This window comes from Mercurialis annua, linkage group LG5 (assembly GCF_937616625.2).
Source record: "Mercurialis annua linkage group LG5, ddMerAnnu1.2, whole genome shotgun sequence".
Classification (NCBI taxonomy): Eukaryota; Viridiplantae; Streptophyta; class Magnoliopsida; order Malpighiales; family Euphorbiaceae; genus Mercurialis; species Mercurialis annua.
Window position 1 is genome coordinate 5,247,196 of NC_065574.1, and position 19,402 is coordinate 5,266,597.

General features: G+C 32.4%; 3 protein-coding genes across 6 annotated transcripts; 2 read left to right on the plus strand and 1 right to left on the minus strand.

Moving 5' to 3' along the window:
• The first annotated feature begins 5,199 nt into the window (after positions 1 to 5,199).
• Positions 5,200 to 9,968, plus strand: LOC126681264 (transcription factor MYB33). 2 transcript variants are annotated; one of them, XM_050376770.2, is made up of 5 exons: positions 5,200 to 5,426; positions 6,094 to 6,221; positions 7,188 to 7,617; positions 8,007 to 8,985; positions 9,331 to 9,968. In XM_050376770.2, the coding sequence occupies exons 3-5, from the start codon at positions 7,255 to 7,257 to the stop codon at positions 9,636 to 9,638; spliced, it is 1,650 nt and encodes a 549-aa protein (XP_050232727.1). In that variant the 5' UTR covers positions 5,200 to 5,426; positions 6,094 to 6,221; positions 7,188 to 7,254; the 3' UTR covers positions 9,639 to 9,968. The 2 variants fall into 2 exon arrangements, with proteins under 2 accessions (XP_050232727.1, XP_050232728.1); XM_050376771.2 differs by lacking the exon at positions 5,200 to 5,426 and adding an exon at positions 5,540 to 5,886.
• Positions 9,969 to 10,095: 127 nt separating this feature from the next.
• Positions 10,096 to 15,031, minus strand: LOC126681263 (probable serine/threonine-protein kinase PBL5). The gene is made up of 9 exons (XM_050376767.1): positions 14,286 to 15,031; positions 13,667 to 13,809; positions 13,345 to 13,442; positions 12,932 to 13,140; positions 11,975 to 12,706; positions 11,542 to 11,690; positions 11,100 to 11,321; positions 10,865 to 11,014; positions 10,096 to 10,517 (listed from the first exon to the last, which is right to left on the minus strand). Exons 1-9 carry the CDS (start codon positions 14,473 to 14,475, stop codon positions 10,263 to 10,265), a joined length of 2,148 nt encoding a protein of 715 aa, XP_050232724.1. The 5' UTR covers positions 14,476 to 15,031; the 3' UTR covers positions 10,096 to 10,262.
• Positions 15,032 to 16,873: 1,842 nt separating this feature from the next.
• On the plus strand, positions 16,874 to 19,328 carry LOC126679945 (uncharacterized). Of its 3 annotated transcripts, none has more exons than XM_050374967.2 (9): positions 16,874 to 17,016; positions 17,099 to 17,237; positions 17,334 to 17,372; positions 17,455 to 17,503; positions 17,673 to 17,768; positions 18,176 to 18,229; positions 18,292 to 18,357; positions 18,869 to 18,947; positions 19,026 to 19,328. In XM_050374967.2, exons 1-9 carry the CDS (start codon positions 16,957 to 16,959, stop codon positions 19,101 to 19,103), a joined length of 660 nt encoding a protein of 219 aa, XP_050230924.1. In that variant the 5' UTR covers positions 16,874 to 16,956; the 3' UTR covers positions 19,104 to 19,328. The 3 variants fall into 3 exon arrangements, with proteins under 3 accessions (XP_050230924.1, XP_050230925.1, XP_050230926.1); XM_050374968.2 differs by having other exon boundaries at positions 17,461 to 17,503; XM_050374969.2 differs by lacking the exon at positions 17,334 to 17,372.
• The last annotated feature ends 74 nt before the right edge of the window (positions 19,329 to 19,402 follow it).

Sequence of the window (19,402 nt, forward strand, 5' to 3'; positions counted from 1 at the left end):
ACTCTATATATGTGGACTCGGGTTTTGCCATACTTTTTTTAGATTTTTATAAAATTTATAAAAAATAAAAATTCAGACCCATTCATAAAATGTCAAGTTTTTTAGGGTTTGCATTTGGGCTAGGTCTAAAAAAAAATTATTCTAAATTTAGATCAAGAAATGCAAGTCTGAACAGATGAGACAGATTTCCAAATGCATGAACATATTTGTTTATGGATAGTTGTAAACTGGTGGAGAAGGGCTGAGCCCCCCACCCCCACCCGTTAAGTGCAGCAAGTGCTTGATAGAGATCAATATATTATTGTTATTTTATATTACTGTATTTTATAAAATACATTAATATTCTAAATGAATATTTTTATTAGAGAGGCCCCTAAATTTCGGTTAATGTTCTCCCTTCATGTATTAATTATTACTCTGAATGTGCTGATGTCTAGCTATATACATAGTTGGAAAATAACTGGATAATGTTCACATATGTAGCTAGCCGTCCATATATAAATGTTTCCCACTGTTACTTTTGTTTAGTTTTGTGTGGAAATAATATTTGCATTTCATTGAAAAACTTTAAAAGATTATTGTTTCTTCTTGCAGCTTGCTTATATTATTTCTTCATTTCATTAGATTGTATTTTCAAATCTTTTATGCAACATTATTGGTCATTATTTTTAATGGTAAGAAATTGGCAATTTAAAAAGACTAAGATGTGACAACAAATATTAGAAAACGAGTATTAATAAAATATATAACAAAATAATCTACTAAAACATATGATCTGTATGTATATTTACAAAAAGAGAGAACTTTAAACACCGGAGTGCGGCTGTGGAATTATAATTCATAAATTATCATAATTTTATTTTTAAAAAGAATTATTGAGTTTTTATAAATACATAAAAATTATCTTTTTGCGATGATTGAGATGTTGGAGTGACAATTATCCTTAATCTAATCTATTAATTATTATAATTTTAATTTAAGAATGATTGTTTTGCGGTAAAATTATTTTATCTTAAAATGATTCATTTAAAATTACGACGAGTCATTTGTTTTTATATTATTCACACTTCACAATTTATTTAATGAATTTTAATATATATATATATATATATATATATATATATATATAAATATATATAAATAGAGGTGTGCCAAACTTGAACTAAATTGAATAATCGAATAAAAGAAATTAGTTCAGTTTAGTATAATATTGTAAACAAAATCAATTATTTAGTTTTTATCGGATTTTAGCATAGTAAACTTGAAATTGAGTTAAATTCTAGTATAAAAAGCACCGAAAATCAACTGGATCGACTGATCGAGTTTAATTTTAAAAAAAATTATATCAATTTGATATTAAAGAAATAAATATTTAATTCATTCAGCTCAATTCGGTTCAAACTAAATATGCACCCGTCAAATTTTGCGGGTTGAGGTATTGCGTGTTGTAGCAATTGACAAAAGAAAATGAATGAATGAAAAAACAATGTGAATATTTAGAAATGGGTGCATCCAATGGAAATGAAAAAGAAAGAAAGTCCATAAAGAAGACGTTATTTGATTTGGTAGTTTGTGGTTTCATCATGAGCAACGTATACGTTTGATAAAGCAAGAAAAATGATGTTTGAGAGTGAATTAATAATTTAAAGGATAGAGAGTTAGATTTTGGCACCACCATTTTTATGACCAACATGTTATTACAAACATACAAATTCAGAGGTGACGAGCGACAATACAAGAATATGATAAAGTAAACAACCCATAATATTCTCGCAAACATCTATTATATGTACGCGTAAGAAAATGTCCAACCCCGATTTTTATAGATCATGTTCATTTGATTCATCCTATAATTTTATGGTAGTCAATTTTATGTGAGAAGCGAAATAATAAAGAGACGGAATGGGCATCCGCTCTTTCGACTATCAGTCACCAATCAATGGCGGAATCAAGAGATGAGAGAGTTGGCCGCCCTAACTTGAGGATGTCCATAGCCGGCACCCACCGGGGTTGTCTTGAGTTGTTTCCGTCCTATTCCCGTGTGTTATAAATTTAGAGTAAGATATAAGTTATAGTATTAGTGAACTAGAATATGAAAAAAAAAAGAGTTTATTTTTCGAGTTTTGTAATTTTATATATTATATAATGCGAAAGCGGGCTACATTTTTTAATTTTTTGTTTGTTAAACTGTATTGTAAAATCTTTTAATTATTATTGAAATAATATTTTAGCCTTTAAGTTTAAATTTTATATTATTAAATGCTTTAAATATGCTAAACTGTATTATATACTTGTTTATAGTAACATAACATAACAACGTTACTAATTTTGGTTATTTATATTATTTTACTAGTAAAAACATTAATTATAATACAACACGCACATAATTAAAAGAACAATCAAATGATATATTATTTGACCTTTTTAAAAAAATTTATTAAATGATGGATCTAATAGGTAGAATTTATGATAATGCCACTATTTTAAACAGACTTGTTGAGCATGATATATGTCATTCAAATATAGTTCATGAATTATATTTATAAGGATTTATATAAAATTTCAATTAAAAATGAAAATATAAATACATTGATAAGAATATGTGTTGATGAATCAATATTTAAATTGGACTTGAAGAATATTAAGTATTTAAATTTGATTTAAAATAAACTGGATTAGTAAATTATCTTTATTATTTTTGCGTGACTCTTGAGCCGAAATTTACAGTCGAGTGACTATGTATCTTTTAATGGTTTCATTGTCAAATGCCGAAATGTGAACTGCCCATAAACCCACATATCTGATAAATCTGGGTTATAATGGCCAGCAGTCCAATCCTAGACGTTCTATTTTTTAAAATGGGTGTAGACAGAGTTTGAACCTACGATTTTAGCGCTAGATGACTAAAACTTAAACTACTAAATCAAACTTGTGAGGACTTTTCTTTATTTTTTAATTATTATATTTTATTCTTTCATAATCACCTTCTTTCTTTTCTTCTAATTTTTTTATTTTTCGTTTTCATCCTCATTTAACTTTTTTTAATCAAAGATAAAACTACTTTAATTGTTAGTGAAAGTTAGCGGGAGTTAGTTAGTATCGGCATTCATTTTTTAAAAATACTATTTTATTAAAAGAAACTTAAAAATAATTCATGCAATTGGGTGCAGTAAAGAATTTTCGTTATCTACACATCCCCACAAAACTTTGGGTATTGAATTGATGATCTCATTGTATCATCCATATTGGCATTTTGGCAAGAAGATGGAAGAAAGATAAAATGACATTGCCTTCTTTTTCCTTCCAATTTTCGGCTTCTTCTTCTTTATATGCTGAGTTTGATGACGCAATAAATGTATGGGCCGATACTAGAGTTAAGGCCCATCAAAAACTAGAATTGGGGCTTTGTGGACATGTGAATTGTTGTATAGTAAAAGTATCCGGAAGGAAGAGAGTCTTTATGATGTGGGACATTCTAAGATATGGTGGGCCCAAACTACGTACACATTAATAATGGATTCGAGCCCACATGCAATTCTATGCTATTTCTTCCCACTACATCCATCAAAACAAGTTAATAGCATTAAATATAAAAATAAAAATACAATTTCCTTATTTTTAGAGGATTCATTCAAATTAAAGTTAAAGATAATGATATAGATAAACACAGAACCTAATAATATTAGGATGCGATAAATAACAAAAAAATCTATTTAATTTCTAAAAATTAAATAGATTTCTATTTAATTTAATGCCTACAGTAGAAATAGATATAAATAAAAAATTTATTAATAACATCTATAATAAATATTATATTTAATATAAATAAATATACTAAATTAATAAATTTAAAATTTAGATAATTAAACAGAAATAAATTAAACGAATGTACAAATTAAATCAATTCTGTTACGTTTGTATAATGTTACATAATTTCTTTAACATCTAAACTATTTAAACAACGTAATTGTTGAACACCGATAAATAATATTATAATTACATTCAAATTGGAGTATTGTGGATATTATTCATTTGTAAATCTATTTTTGAAAATAATAGTATAAATATTGAATTTAATTATTTATTTTTATCATTTTATATAGTAAATAAATTATTTTACAATTTTATAAAAAAATTATATCTCACAATTATTTCTCCGTGAATATGAATAAATGAATTTTTAACAAATTGATTATTAGAAGGATTTAATCAGACAAAGTGAAATAAACAAACAATTACAGTCGACCCTCTGATAATTAATATACATGGTGGATCAAAAATTTATTAATTATTAGAATTATTAATTTATTGAATTTGTATAGAAAAAATTATAAAAGATATTTTGAAGCATCTACATTAATAGACCTAATATTAATATTAAATTATAAAAAAACAAACTAAATACACTTTACATCCACTCAATTAAAAAGAAACAATTTTATATTCAATTTTAAAATATCAATTGATACCAAATCAAAAAATAATTTTTAAGAAATTGTATTCATAAAGTAAATTAATTTTTAATATTTTTTATATTAGAGATAGTTTACTTATTTTAATTTTTTTTATCAAATAAACTTCTTTTAAAAAATTTTAAAAGAATAAAAAAGTCATAATTTGATAGTATTTTAAATTCCATTTTATGAATTAAGATTAGTATTATCTCAATTAAATCATAAATTGTTATATATTTCTTTAAAAAAATCTCTCTAATAATTAATATTCATGTAGAATATATTTTAAATTTTATTAATTATTAAATAATAGAATTATTAATTATCCGACATGCAACGAAGTTGGTTTTCTCAATTTTCTATTAATTATTAGAATTATTAATTTATAAAATATTAACTATTAAAGGTTCGACTGTACTATGTAAAAGTTAATAAATTATAAAACATAATTAAAAATTGCACATGGCATGGACATAATTAGAAAAGATAGACCTCACTGCACTAAACAAAAAACCATTAGCTATCAAAATCATTCAATCTCCATGTGTTGTTTCCTTAATTTAGTAAAGTCTAATCCCAATATTATTAAAATCAATCAATCAATTAATCAATCAAATTTCAATATCAGACCATGACCATCCATGCAATGCAATCCTCTCAAACACCCCCACCCCCACTCTCACCCTCTCCCGCGTCCTCCCCACGCTCCAATAACCTAATGCTAAAGTACTTGACCTTCTCATGTGAATGTGGGCCCCTTCACTACCACCACCTCCATCTCTCTAATTTACCAATCAATCATGGCTTCTCTCTGTATAAAATCTGCTTATTATATTGAAAAATTCAACTTCAAACCTTATGTTATAATTATTCATTCATTTATGTAAGACAAAATTTCAATACCCAAGATTTTCTTTTAAAGGAAAAATTCAAAGAGAAGAAAGAAAAAAGAAGAAATAGTTCTTCATAAAGGTGGAGTTTTTATTGATCAAGTCAAGTTATATCTTATTTCTAGCAAAATTTAAGTAATGGGTTTGTATTTTTACTTCATTTCCATTAATGGGTTTGGTTTAGATTTTTTGTTTTTTTGAAAAAAATTCAAGAAATTATTAAAATGATAATAATAATAATGATAATGGAAATAAAGGTGAATAATTTGAGAAAAGGTGGAGTTTTGTCCTGATTTTTCTCTCCTAATTTTACTCTTTTTTTGCCATTTCTTTCTTAAGAAGCTTATATACTTTATTTTTTTTTAATTTTGGGATATTAAATTTGGTTCATTTATTATTGTAGTTTGAGTGTGTAAAATTTAAAATAGAAATCTTTTTGCGTGTTTGTGTCTCACTTGGTGTGCTGGCTTCAAATTTTGGATCTTTCAAATGTTTTGCTCGTTCTATGCTCAGATCTTAATTGTGCTCTTTCATAAATTACGGTGAACATCTCTATTTCTCATTCTTTTAAGCTTCTTTTTTAAATTTTTAGCTAAGTTTTAATTATTATTTTCTCTTCATTTGGATCTGGTAATGGAACTTCAAAGCTGCTCTAATTGAGCTGCTTCATGCTGTAGATTATAAATTTTTTGTTGAGCTGATTCTAGTTTAGATGCAGTTAATCACTTTGATTTTGATTTGTTTAACAGGTATTCTGTTTATACCCTTATATCAGCTCTTAGCTAATTCAGGAACTATCTCTGAGCTTTTCATAAGATTCTAATTCTGGTAACTTAAAGATTTTAGCTTTAGGATCTGCCATCTTGTTCTGATTCAGGTATTATATTCATTTTGGTAGATTTTGTTGTTTTTCCATTTTTTTCCAAGTACTTCATTTAATTTCTTCTGTTTATTTACTTTTTGCTAAATTTTTGTTAGCTGCCAATTTTTATGTGTGTGTATGTGCAGTTTTGATAGTCATTGACAGCTTATTCATTGCTTTTTTATATATTCGGCTATTAATAGATTGGTGCATATAACTTTCTTGATTCAATTGTGCAATAGTTAATGCAGTATGCTGAAATAAATGATACTAAGCTTTCCTCTTATGGTCTGTTTGTCTTAAACCAATTGAATTCTGTATAATGGTCATTTTTATGGTCTCAGCAATGAATACTATATGAGTGTGTTTTGTATTAAAATTTCGAACATGGCGCATCTTTTTGTGGTTTACGGCTTCTCGATGATTGGATAAGACGCATTACTTTACTTCTGTACTGGGAATAGTATGACTTGTTTACAATTTTTAAGTTTGTAAGATCCATGTTTTTTTTCTTACAATTAGGAGTTTGTCACGATTTAACACTTGAATGCTACATAGGCAGGCTGTGCTCTGTGCGTAAGTTTTTTTTATTACCGTCTGACTTTTACATGTGTTGTTCCTTTTCGAGATAGTTATATGCATATTTTTCTTAAGGCTATTGTAATTGGTTTTATTTCCTTATAGCTAAATTTTGTTTCTTCAGGCTTTGGTTGCTTTGAGATTGCATCTTTGCGTGATTTATTACTTTTTTTGCCCGTGATTTATTACTGTTTTTGCCCGAGATTTATTACTGTTTTTGCCCGTGATTTATTAATGTTTTTGCCCCACTTGTAGTTTGTCGTGCACCATAAAATGCTTTTATTGGAACAATAATATATGCATAGGAGGTTGAGTGCAAGTATCAACAAGCGAGAGCGAATTGCACTTCCTTTTCAATTATTTGAGTGTTGATTTGTTTTCTTCATCTTCCTTTTGGTTTAGGTTCTTGTCCTGCTGATTGGATGGTTCTGAGCTGTTTAATAGGGATTGGCCGTGTGATTACAAGGAGATGAGTCACACGACAAATGAAAGTGACGATGGATTGTTCCTTAAAGACGGGATTGATTCACCTCTGGCTGAGGAAGGTAATTATGGTGGAAGCGCAAATGGTGGAGTTTTGCTGAAGAAAGGGCCATGGACATCTGCTGAAGATGCAATCTTGATAGAATATGTAAAGAAACACGGGGAAGGGAACTGGAATGCTGTTCAGAAGCACTCGGGACTTTCCCGGTGTGGCAAAAGCTGCAGATTGAGATGGGCCAATCACTTGAGGCCTAACTTGAAGAAGGGAGCATTTACTCAAGAAGAAGAACAACTAATCATTGAACTCCATGCCAAGATGGGAAACAAATGGGCACGCATGGCCGCACATGTAAGTTTAAATGATTCCTCCTGTTTGATTTGATATCTTTGGCCTTTTTTGCTTAATTTTTTTATCATATGTTAATATTATTTGATGCCAAGTAATTGCATTTATAATTGTAGTCATAAAGAAAATTTGTGTGGCATGGCCTATATACTACTGCTACTATTTTTCTCTTTTTTTTGAGGATTTTCTAACTAACAATTTCTAATCAAGACTTGTGACTTCTTCATACAATTGTTTTCCAGTTTTGTTGAGAGTTCATCATTGCTTTTCCTAATTTCTGTAAATCGTTTATCAACCCCATAAAGAGTGGAGAAGTCATTGTATTTCTATGTTTTACATTCAATTCAGATCACATATATCCATAGTAATTGTGTCCCTTTTACTTCTAGCAGTTGCCTGGTCGTACAGACAATGAGATAAAGAATTATTGGAACACCAGAATTAAGAGGCGTCAGCGGGCTGGCTTACCTCTTTATCCTCCTGAACTCTCTTTTCAAGCACTGCAGGAGAGCCATCGAGGCCTCATTAATGGAATCGATACCGGGGATAAGGGTCACCACAGCCTCTTGCGGACCAATGGCTATGAAATACCTGATGTCATATTTGACAGTCTGAAGGCCACCCATGGCATCTCGCCATATGTCCCTGAACTTCCTGATATTACAAGAAGCAACATGCTAATGAAAGGTCTGCATTATGGTAACTTCATGTCACCTGTAATGCATCGTCAAAAGCGTCTTCGAGAATCAACAACTTCAATACACTGTTACAGTAGCGACGTAAAAAGTGAATATCCTTTGTTTGACCAGTATCAGGGTGATTCTTGTGATAAAGTTTCCCAATCTTTTGGGCTGTCTTTTCCATTTGATCCTGATCCCACCAAGTCCTTCGATGAAAATCAGGGAAGCCATGCCCTTGAAAATGGCAATTTCTCTACTTCTAGGTCCTCCCCTGGGCCTGTGAAGTTGGAGCTCCCTTCACTCCAATATCCAGAAACCGAGTTAGGTAGCTGGGGCACATCCCCACCACCCTTTCTTGAGACTGTTGACAACTTTATCCAGTCTCCACCTACAGCAACAATTGAATCTTCATCACGTAATAGCGGCCTATTGGATGCTTTACTTCATGAGGCTAAAGCTTTAAGCAGTGGGAAGAATCATTCATCTGAGAAGAGTTCAAATTCATCCACCGTTACTCCTGGTGAACTTGCCGAATGTTCTGCCATGAATATTTGCGAGACAGAGTGGGAAGGCTATGGTGATCCCCTTTCCCCTTTGGGCCACACTGCAACCTCTCTTTTCAGTGAGTGCACTCCTCTGAGTGCCAGTGGAAGTTCTTTGGATGAACCACCACCTCCTGATACTTATACTGGTAGGCCTGTTAAATTTGTGCATTTTTTTGACCATTCTAGTTGTAATTAGGATGTCTAAAGTATTGTGAAAGCCCTTGTTTCATCTCGGATTGACTCATTTGTTTTAAGCATGAGTTCTCGTCTTGTACATTTTTGCAAATGCCCTTTCATTGATTGCAAATTTGGACGGATTCTAAACAATTCCAGTGAGAGAATAGATTTTTTCAACATTTTTTTCTTGAACTATCGCTTCTCATTGGGGATCATTTCATTCGAGCCTCATTTGATTTTTTTTACTTGCACGCACAATCTGAACTTGTTTTTTTGGGTTACTGTATTTCGACTTAGATTTGAATGTCCTGCAGGTTGCAATGTTAAATCTGAACTAGTTGATCAACCATGGAGCCCAGAAAGAGATAAAGGAACAGATACTCAGTTGGACATTACTCGCCCTGATGCATTACTTGCTTCCGACTGGCTTGGACAGGGTTCTGGTTTTGTCAAGGACCAAGTCATTATGACGGATAACATAGCTACACTTCTCGGTGAAGATTTGAGCAATGATTATAAGCAAATGTCAACTGGAGCTTCTACGTCCAATCAAGCGTGGGGACTTGGTTCTTGTGCATGGAATAACATGCCTGCCGTATGTCAAATTTCCGAACATCCATGAGGACTGCTATCTCATCAAACTTATGAACTTTCAATACTGTTGTTGGATTATTTGTGTTGATTATTGCTTCAGTTTGGGTGGTCAGGTATGATCTGTTTCCTGGCACCCGGAGGACCACGGAAAGTTTTATCATGTAATTTGTCTGGATCAACAAAGTTTTTTTATTTTGTGGATTGTGATTTTTGGTTTGTGAAACAGGGTGGTGCATGTATTGCCAATATGGAACTTAAAATGAGGTATGCAGAAGCCATAGCGGCTGTTGTTCAGTTTGTAGAATAACTAAGCACTTCAGCTCATTATTTTTCATGTATTGAATTTGTTTTTCAATTATATGCTTAAATTTCTCTGCAATTTCCACAGTTCTTTCTAGAATTGTAGTTATAACGAGAAGACTAGTGAAATTTCTGTAAGATTCTTTGTTATCACCATACGAAATGAAATAGCAGCATAACATATTATTAAATCCAGTTTTGCGAATTACAGTATAGAGCTTGTAAATTGTAAACATTCATGAAATTCAACCCCAGAAAAAAGAAGAGTTGATTAGAGAAAGACTGGGAATAAGAAGACGACAATTAAGCTGCATCGACAATCTTACCATAAAGAGCACTAGAAATGACAATCTTACCATAGAGTGCCAGTGCTCCTTTTATAAAAATGGCTACTGGCTAGTATTGGCGGCGGCGGAGATACCTGAAATCCTGTCGGAGGTGACGGTGGTTGCCTTAAATTGATTTGACTCGTGCTGTTAACTGAATCATCATATGGTGAATCATAAGACTCCTGTGTGCTACTTGGTGAATTTGATGGTGCTGGGGAGCAATCTTCTAAATCACATACAGTGTCACTTTCCATTATATTTTTCAAGGCATACACCACCTGCAAAATTATTGAACACAAAAAATGTTGTTTTGCTTTAGCAGGACTAGTTGATTGGTGCTAGAAGGCCAATGACATCTATGTTGCACGGGAACACAATGCTGCAATGGCAAACGCTGAAACTGCTAACTTTCAAATGAGAAATAACGGAACACCGTCTCTTACCACAATATGTTATAACTATAATGTTTTGAAATTTCAAAAGCCCCGTTGGAAATGGAAACAAAGCAGCTTTTTAGAGGACTCGATAAGTTTTCGTGCAACATAAAAGCTGGGTGCTTGCTAGTCGATTTTTTTTATAGGAGAATATTGATGGTGCTAAAGTGGAATTTAGAAGATTTAGTTACCTTGACCATGGTTAATCTCTTATGAGGATCCCGGCTGAGACATTTTTCTGCAACGCGAACCATCCAAAAAAGCTGATGAACATCATGGGAGTCCAAGATCCTAGGGTCAATAAGATCAGGATAATTCCTTTCTTTTAACAGTGGCCTTGCCTGTAAGCAAAAACAACGAGATCAAATCAAAATCTTCTGAACAGCACAAAAATATCAAATATGTATATCTTCTTGCAGGTATTACCCATCCGACAAGACTTTTTCCTCCAAGCATCTTGTCTGTAGTCTTAAGTCCAGTTATCATCTGCAATAGCAAAACGCCAAAAGAATAAACGTCTGTTTTAGTCGACACTTTCCCACATTCTGCGTATTCAGGTGCCAAGTATCCCAGAGTTCCAACAACTCTTGTCTCCCAGGAATGATCTGAACCATCATGCTGAGTTCTTGCAAGTCCAAAATCTCCAAGCTGATAAGGATCACAGAATTACAAACTTTGTATTATATAGTGGCAGTATATGAACATAAAACACATGCGCGAGCCAATGTAGCACAAAAACGGAAAAAACCAAACCAGGAAACGATGAAAAACAATTAAAAATAGGTTATAAATAGAGTTTCCAGAGTCTTCAGAAGGCTGAAGCCTAAGACTAGAGAAGTTTCGTGACAATATAGGTGCGAGTTATTACCAGTGCTTCATGATCATGGGTTATAAGGATGTTGTTTGGCCTCATATCTCTGTGAATAATGCTGTTTTCATGTAGATACTGCAGGCCTTTCGCAGCTCCTAAGGCAATTTTCATCCTTTTTTCCCAACTGAGCGGCCTACGGGAGTGTTCTGCATCATTTTGTCAAATAGAACTCTTTGATTAGGCTTGTAATTGATATATGATGTTTCTTGAAGGAAATGTAGACTGTGTAACTCAGAAATGGAAACATTGAAAAGGAAAATGTCGAAATCGAAATAGCGAAACTATTGTTTTTAGAAGAATAGGTTAAAAATATAGAGTTTCAAGATTCAAAAGATCCTGTGAAAACGGAAATGAAACGCCAAAACTTAGGAATCGAGAAGTTTCTGTGCAAAATAGTACAGATTCAATTTCTGGGAAATTGTATACTTACTTGACAGATGTTGGTCTAGTGAACCATTGCAGACATACTCATAAACAAGCAATCTGTGACTTCCTTCAGAACAAGATCCCAACAGCATCACCAGATTCTTATTTCTAGCTTTGCTAAGTACATTAACTTCAGATTTGAATTCCTTCTCTCCTTGGAAACTTGCACTTTTGTGTTGCTTTACAGCAATTTTCAGCCCACCAATCTCTCCTCTATAGACAGAACCGAAACCGCCTTCGGATAAGAAATTCTTGGGAGAAAATCCCTCAGTAGCAGCATGAAGCTCTGCATAAGTGAAATCTCGTTTCCATCCAATCCTCGGACGCCTGTTCTTACAGATCGAGCATATTGAATTGTTGAACATCTCATCTGTTGAACCACTTCCCATCCAATCATTACTGTTTCTGTTCTGCTTTAATTGTTCATTTGGACTTTCTGTCCGAACCTCCTTTTGACTGCCTACATGTCCCTCAGGATTTGAAACTGGGGATTGTTCTTCCGCAGTTTCTCGTTCCGTGTTGGTGTACTCTTCCTCTTGATAATTAAATGGGGATTGCTTTGCCTCAGCTAAACTTGAACCCGAAGCTTCAAGATTCCACAGATTTGAAGCTGATGAAGAAGCTGTCATCACTTGATCACTTGATAAAGATTTTGACAATGAAGTCGACTTGCTATAGCTTTGGCCGGAAATCTCTTCACCATTATCAACCAGTATTTGTTTGCCTGTCGCGACACCTGAGTCAAGGTTACAGATTTATGCTTGCATTCTTGTCATGTATAGAACTAAGCATTAGTCTATCAGCTATGTTGCACTGAAACGGAAAATGCTGAAACTAGAATATAGCAAAACAACATTTTTTTACGAGAATAAGTTATATATACAAAGTTTTGGACTTTCAGAAATGTTTTTAGAAATGAAAACGGTTTCTTATCCTGAGAAGTAGGAATCAGTATGCTTACTCTGGGACGAGTCTCTGGTCCTGGGGCTTCCCGGTATCATTTCATCGTATCTAACAACACTTTTGGTCTGAAGGCTTTTCTCTGGGGGTGATATTATGATCACTCTGGCTTTTGCACCTCTCAACGTTTCAACAGTGTTGTCGCGCTTTATCCTCGATACTCCGCATTGCAGCTTATCCAAGAAGTATTTCTTGTCTCTCTTCATGTGCCTGCAGAATATGCAGTACACATTATTAGGTTCCTGTTCTTTCTGTAATTCTCAGAACAATAATACAGGTTCTGAAAAAAGCTTCAGTTTTTGCTATGCACGAACTGATTCAGCACTGTAAACTCAGCTTGAATCATATGCAGTAGAATCTCATTAAAGCAAAACATTTCTATAAGATCAGAAGATTGAAATTTTTCTGACAAACCTGTCAAGTACTACCCAAGTTGCGCTTAAACTTTTCGCAGCTTTTACAGCCACAACCTTTGGAATAGCTCCGGCTCGTACATCTACTTGGAACTTAATCTGATAAGTTTATAGCACAAAATAAGTCACATCAGAAAGGGAAAACGCTGAAACGGAAAATGGAATAGTTGTATTTTTGTACAGAGATAGGCTATAGATGTAAAGTTTTGGAGTTCATAAGTGTTTCTATAAAAAGAAATGAAACTCCGAACGGTAAGACTCTGACAAGTTTCCATGCAGCATATCTCAAAATTCATCATCAGGTTGGTTCTCATAAACCTGACCTGTTCCACTTCACAGTGCTCAGCAATTTTCTTGATTTCCACATTGGTAGCGTATTCTTCTTTCTTCCTAGCAACTTCTTCTGCAATGTATTTCGGATTCACTCCGAACATTGAACTCGAATCGACCTTCACCTTGTATCCCACTGAGAAAGAAAATGAAAACAGAAGAGAGTAAAGTAATTAGTACAATACAAAATATTGCATCTTAAAAATCAGAATTTATGCTTTACCTGTTATGTTCTTTCCTGGATTTCTACGAGTTAAATCTCTTTGCAGCTATTCAACTATAATCCTTTTGCAGAACAATTATCATCGTTTCATTTAATACATTTTGGTAACTAAACCTTCATTTTTACACCAATAAGAGGTTATTATAGCAACTCAAGTCAAAAATTACTTCCGTTGCAACGGAATTTTGAGCGGTTATCCAACATGTTCGTGAAGCAATTTTTGGCCTGAATTGCTATAATAATCCCGTTGATGTAAAAATAGAAGTTCCGCTACTAAAATATAATAAAATAAAACGATGGTAACCGTTGTGTAAAACAACTATAGTTCAATAACCGCATAAAACTTTAACCCGGATTTCTATAAATAGACAATAAACATAAACTCTTACTCAGTTTTCCAGCTCCCATGAAAGATAACGTACTAGGGTTATTAACCTGATGAAGAATTCCAAAGAGTATAAGAACATCTCCAGGCTTAAACGACAAGTTTTCAAGTATCCATCGGATTGCGCTCGGACTAACATCCCTCGATGCATCTTGGATCACCACTACTCTTTGAGCTTGATTTTCTTCTGCCATGAGTTTTCTTTAGTGAAAAACCTGAAATTACAATTTTAATAACTTAAATAGCTAAAGCAGGCCAAATTATATACTATGTACAAATCCTGAACCGAAATCCTGACAGAATACGCTAATCCTGACAGACTTCAGAAATCGAAATAACAGGCTACGGGTTGGCTAAAGGAAATGAAAATCAACCCTGGAATGAGTTTTCAGACAGGAAATAAATTGATGAAGATTCTGTAAGGAAAAGGTCATGTGGTGAATCCAAGCAAGCATCTCGGGAAGTTACCTAAGCGCATATTCGGAATTCCGAAGTATGTAATTATATAATCAAACAATCTTTTTCTTCTATATGCTGATTATCCCTATGCTCTTCTTTTAACACATAGTATAGTTGTTGTCTGTAACTTATCTGTGGCCTAAAGACAGGAAGATTCTCAAATTGTTACCGATGATTTCGAGGTTTTCGTCTCTAGAAAGTCTCTCATTGTAGGCAAAGTATTTATTAATTTGTGTTTGATTGCCTTCATCCAGCCTGACATTGAAAATACAGCTGCTTCAGTAGTATTATTTGTACTATTTTGCTCGAATGGCCGAAATTGATAAGTTCTGTTTATGCATGATCTCAGGATATAAAAAACACTTTTGTACTTTTTCTGAAGAAAATGCATTTTAACCAGGGGTGAGCGGTTTGCTAATCAAACTGAATTATTTTATTTCTTTAATTGAACCGATCGAATTAGTCAATCAATTCGGTCAACCGATAAAATATAAGGAATAATTATTAAAAAAAGAAAAAGAAATTATTCGTTTAATTTAGTTAACTAAAATTTTACAACTCTAAGTCGTAACGGAATAAAAAAAAATTATTAGCCGAATTGAAACACTAATTGCGAACATCGGAATCCATCTTACTATACCTTTTATTTTTGAATTCAACATTATTTTGCATAAGGACCGATCAACTAAAATTTCAATTGGTGATTTAAATTGAATTTAATCCAAACAATCCCTTTGCAATTGTAATGTTCTAATGAATCAGATACCCATATTTATCCTAATCAACAGATTCCTATCGTATTCATGGTTGTTTGTAAGAATCTTCTTTGATAATCTCTATAAAATAAAGGAATTAATAATTAACCATTCAATTTAGATTTTAGATAGGTCCAAAGACAGTTGGCTTAAGTTGTAAGTATTTTATTTCTTTTAATTGTAAGTAAATTTTCAATTTGAGAACGGAAAAAAGGTTAACTGCAAATTAATACACGAATTTTATCCTGATTTGTAATTACAGCACGGACTTTAAAACTTGACAAATTGATATCACCAACTTTTGTCTTTTTGGCAATTTGGTACACCAACTTTCGTTTTTAAAAAATTTAATACACCGAACTAGAGAAACACTAACGTGGATATTATAATATACATCCACGTCTTATTGTATGATTGGTTGGATATACCAATTTGCCAAAAACTAAATTTGGTATACCAATTGGCTAAGTTTCAAAGTGTGTGTTGTAATTGCAAATCAGGATAAAGTTCGTGTATAAATTTACAATTAACCCAAAAAAAATCTCCGAAAGTTTTACTCATCTAGTTAATCCGTTAAATACAATTAGTATGTAAACTTATTTAATTTTTTAATGTATTAAATTAATAAGTAAAATTTAACTTGTTTATTTTATTTTTCAATTACTATACAGGTGATGATATTTTTATAAATTTTGATTAAATTAAGTTCATTTGGCACTTGTATCTTCAACATCAAATATTATGTCAATGCCACGATTCGTGGATATATTACTCCCTCCGTCCCAATAGAATTGTCCACTTTGTCTTTATCACACAGTTTAAGAAAAGTAATTATTGCTTATGAATTTTGTAAAATTTTCCTTACTTTTCTTGTCATACCCCTATTTAATATAGGGTCCACTTGCAATTTACTTTCAAAAGACTCATTAGTGGATTTTAAATAGGGATAATATAGGATTTTAAGTGTAAAAGTTAGTTACTTTTTGAAAGTGGACAAGAGTTTTGGGACAAAAAAATTTCTTAAAGTGGACAACTTTATTGGGACGGAGGGAGTAAATAATACTGCATTTAATATGATAAATTCGGCTACCACATTCGCATAATTTAATCGAAATTTATTAAAATATATTATTCAAATAAAAGTTGGATACCTTGCAATTAACCTGATTCTTTTTTGAAACAATTAACCTGATTTTTAAAGACCTTTCATCGAAAAAAAGAAAAAAAAATGTTACCAAGAGGCCGTGTAATATCATTTTACTAGAATATGAAGAAATAAAAAGACTAAAATTGTAGAAAAAGTAAAGATTGCGGACTGTTTGGTTATTTTACTCACGGTAAGATGAACTAAAATGTAAATTAAATCTGAAATCAAGCGGGTATCTGTAATTAACCCAAAATGTTGTTATACAGCTAACCGTCTCCCGCGTAATTTCAGATTATCCTCTGTCTAATTCACCAATGTCACTGTCGCTGAAAGTCACCTCTTCATGCTCTGCAAATCTACCATTTCATCACCTGGTACTGATATTATGTCTGATTTACTCTGTTACAGTACATTTATGTTTTTAATTTTTAAATTTACAGTACATTTTTTTATTAGGGTTTCAACAAGCTCCGTTATTACACCTCAATTTCTAGCTTTCCAGGGAAGCATGTTTACTTTCAAAAATGTCATATTTCGTCGCTAAATGAGTATCATAGACGACGGCTCTTCTCAATTAACGGCGAAAACAATTTGAGTATGCAATTCAATTCTTTTTTTATATATCATTGTTATAGAAGTATAGTTTGTTAAAATTTTAATTAATGATACATTCTGTTTGTTTGGTACTAAGGTCAGCCTTATCCAAATGATATCAATTCTGACATTGAAGGTATAATTATATGTTTCAAAAGTATAGCTATGCATTTTGTTCTTTTCATGTAATTTAATTGATTTTTATCTCAATTTTTCAGGTCCAGAAGAAGAATCCGAGGCAGGTCAAAAATTGCTCACATCCAGCGAGTAATTACTGCTTGCTTTAATTTGTTTATGTTTATAGTTAACGGATACTGCTCGGGATAATTAGGTTATGTAATGTCTGAATGCTGGAAATGGTGAATTAGTGTGTTTTGGCCTCATTTAATGGAACATATTATATATATTGCAGAAATTATTTTGTTTAATTTGACAGGATATTGAAAAAATTGAAGAGATACGGACTTTCTGGAGTACTTTCTTATGGGATTTTAAATACTGTTTACTACCTCACAACCTTTCTTTTGGTATGGTGAGTGATGTTTAATTCTCTTACTTACATATACAAGCTCAATTACTTAGTATTGTACGTGTTCTCGAAAAAAATAAGCAGAAATGAAAAGTTTGTGAAACACAAATCCCCTTTCTCACTAGAAAGAGTTATTAGACAATCTCTTATACGTGATCAGGAAAACTGGGCGAGTAGTATTGCTGAGTTTAGTAGTCAAGTTTCTGTTGTAAAAAATTTATAATCGGATTGTCTTTCTTTGGATTTAGTTTGCTTGTAAATAGGATGGCATGATGGTCCAGTTATGCATTGATTTATATAGTTTCATTATAGTTACATTTTGGGAAAACTGGAAATAGTAGTGAAAGCCAGTTCTAGGAATATTGTGTGATTTGGGATTATTTTAACGACCTTTTTCAATTGCTTGTTAGGTTTTACGTTGCTCCAGCACCTGGGAAAATGGGTTATTTTGCTGCTGTTAAAAGGTAACCCATTTTATTTATGTTAACCATAATAGTAAGTATGCTGACATATTAATGATTTGTAGATTTCTCAAAGTGATGGCAATGGTGTGGGCTGGGAGTCAAGTTACTAAGTTATTTAGAGCTGGAGGGTGAGCTACTAATATCAGTTGCTATCTTATTTTTCCAGTATACGTTTGATTATGTCATTGAAGAACCGGAAACTTGAATCACCAGTAATTTATATATAGCACAAGTTTTTCTTTAACCATGCTATTTCTTTTTAACCTGTGTTATACTATTCTAACTTTCTGTATTATTGATTCCTTTACTTTCCTTCTTCTGGTCTGTTTTCGAGTTTTGTACTATTTTACCCATTTGGTAGCTGATGCCTCTGATTGACTGCTGGGCATCTAAACGAAAATGGGTGATGATATAGCTGGTTGATATATATTTTGTTATCCTCTCATATAAATTTGTATAGTCATTTTCTTAATCCATACTTATTTTTTGAATCAACATTGCTATTTCTGTGTAAAATTCCAGAAATTTGACTGATATCTGGTGCATAACTCTGTCAGTGTTTGTGGCTTCAAAATCATGGACTTATAGTAATGACTGCAATTAACATTTTGAGTTAAAAGCATTTGTTTTCTTCTTCAGGGCCCTTGCTCTTGCACCTTTTGTAGACACTGGATTATCATGGTTCTCTGTCAAATATAAGTTCGAGTCTCAGGGAAAGGTATCTTGGATTTGAAGTACTTCAAAAGTTGTATCAAAGTTCAGTTACATCCATCTAAACTAATTTTTTGATTCCCAGGCTTTCATGGCAGCAGTTGGTTTCTGTTTTGGACTTGCCTTCATCCTATTTTTGGTTGTAACGTTGCTTTGGGCGTAACATCATATCCGCAGTTTTGTTTGAAGCAGCTAGGTGATGTTCTCATATTGCCGATTTCTTTCATGTTCTCATCATCTGTAGCCAAATTTTGCTCGTTTTACCAATTTCCCTTTTTGCAAATTAGTGGTCGAAATGTTTGACATATTTCGTCGACAGATAAAGATGATGAGTTGCTACATGCAAAGACGAGCTATAGCCTATAAGAGGCAGTTCTAGCTTTCATTTTCAGTGTACATTTAGGAATATTAGTTGAGCCTGTAGAATTAATGTTCCTTTTTTTTTTGTAAAATCAAATCTTT

What these genes read in the sequence shown, in the direction of transcription:
- LOC126681264 (XM_050376770.2), top strand. Translation starts at nt 7,255, where the DNA reads ATGAGTCACACGACAAATGAAAGTGACGATGGATTGTTCCTTAAAGAC. An exon ending in GGGCACGCATGGCCGCACAT is followed by an intron (nt 7,618 to 8,006) that starts GTAAGTTTAAAT and finishes TACTTCTAGCAG; the next exon opens with TTGCCTGGTCGTACAGACAA. An exon ending in ACCTCCTGATACTTATACTG is followed by an intron (nt 8,986 to 9,330) that starts GTAGGCCTGTTA and finishes AATGTCCTGCAG; the next exon opens with GTTGCAATGTTAAATCTGAA.
- LOC126681263 (XM_050376767.1), bottom strand. Translation starts at nt 14,475, where the DNA reads ATGGCAGAAGAAAATCAAGCTCAAAGAGTAGTGGTGATCCAAGATGCA. An exon ending in ACTAGACCAACATCTGTCAA is followed by an intron (nt 11,691 to 11,974) that starts GTAAGTATACAA and finishes AAAATGATGCAG; the next exon opens with AACACTCCCGTAGGCCGCTC. An exon ending in CCCATGATCATGAAGCACTG is followed by an intron (nt 11,322 to 11,541) that starts GTAATAACTCGC and finishes GATCCTTATCAG; the next exon opens with CTTGGAGATTTTGGACTTGC.
- LOC126679945 (XM_050374967.2), top strand. Translation starts at nt 16,957, where the DNA reads ATGTCACTGTCGCTGAAAGTCACCTCTTCATGCTCTGCAAATCTACCA. An exon ending in ATCTACCATTTCATCACCTG is followed by an intron (nt 17,017 to 17,098) that starts GTACTGATATTA and finishes TTTTTTTATTAG; the next exon opens with GGTTTCAACAAGCTCCGTTA. An exon ending in ACAACCTTTCTTTTGGTATG is followed by an intron (nt 17,769 to 18,175) that starts GTGAGTGATGTT and finishes ATTGCTTGTTAG; the next exon opens with GTTTTACGTTGCTCCAGCAC.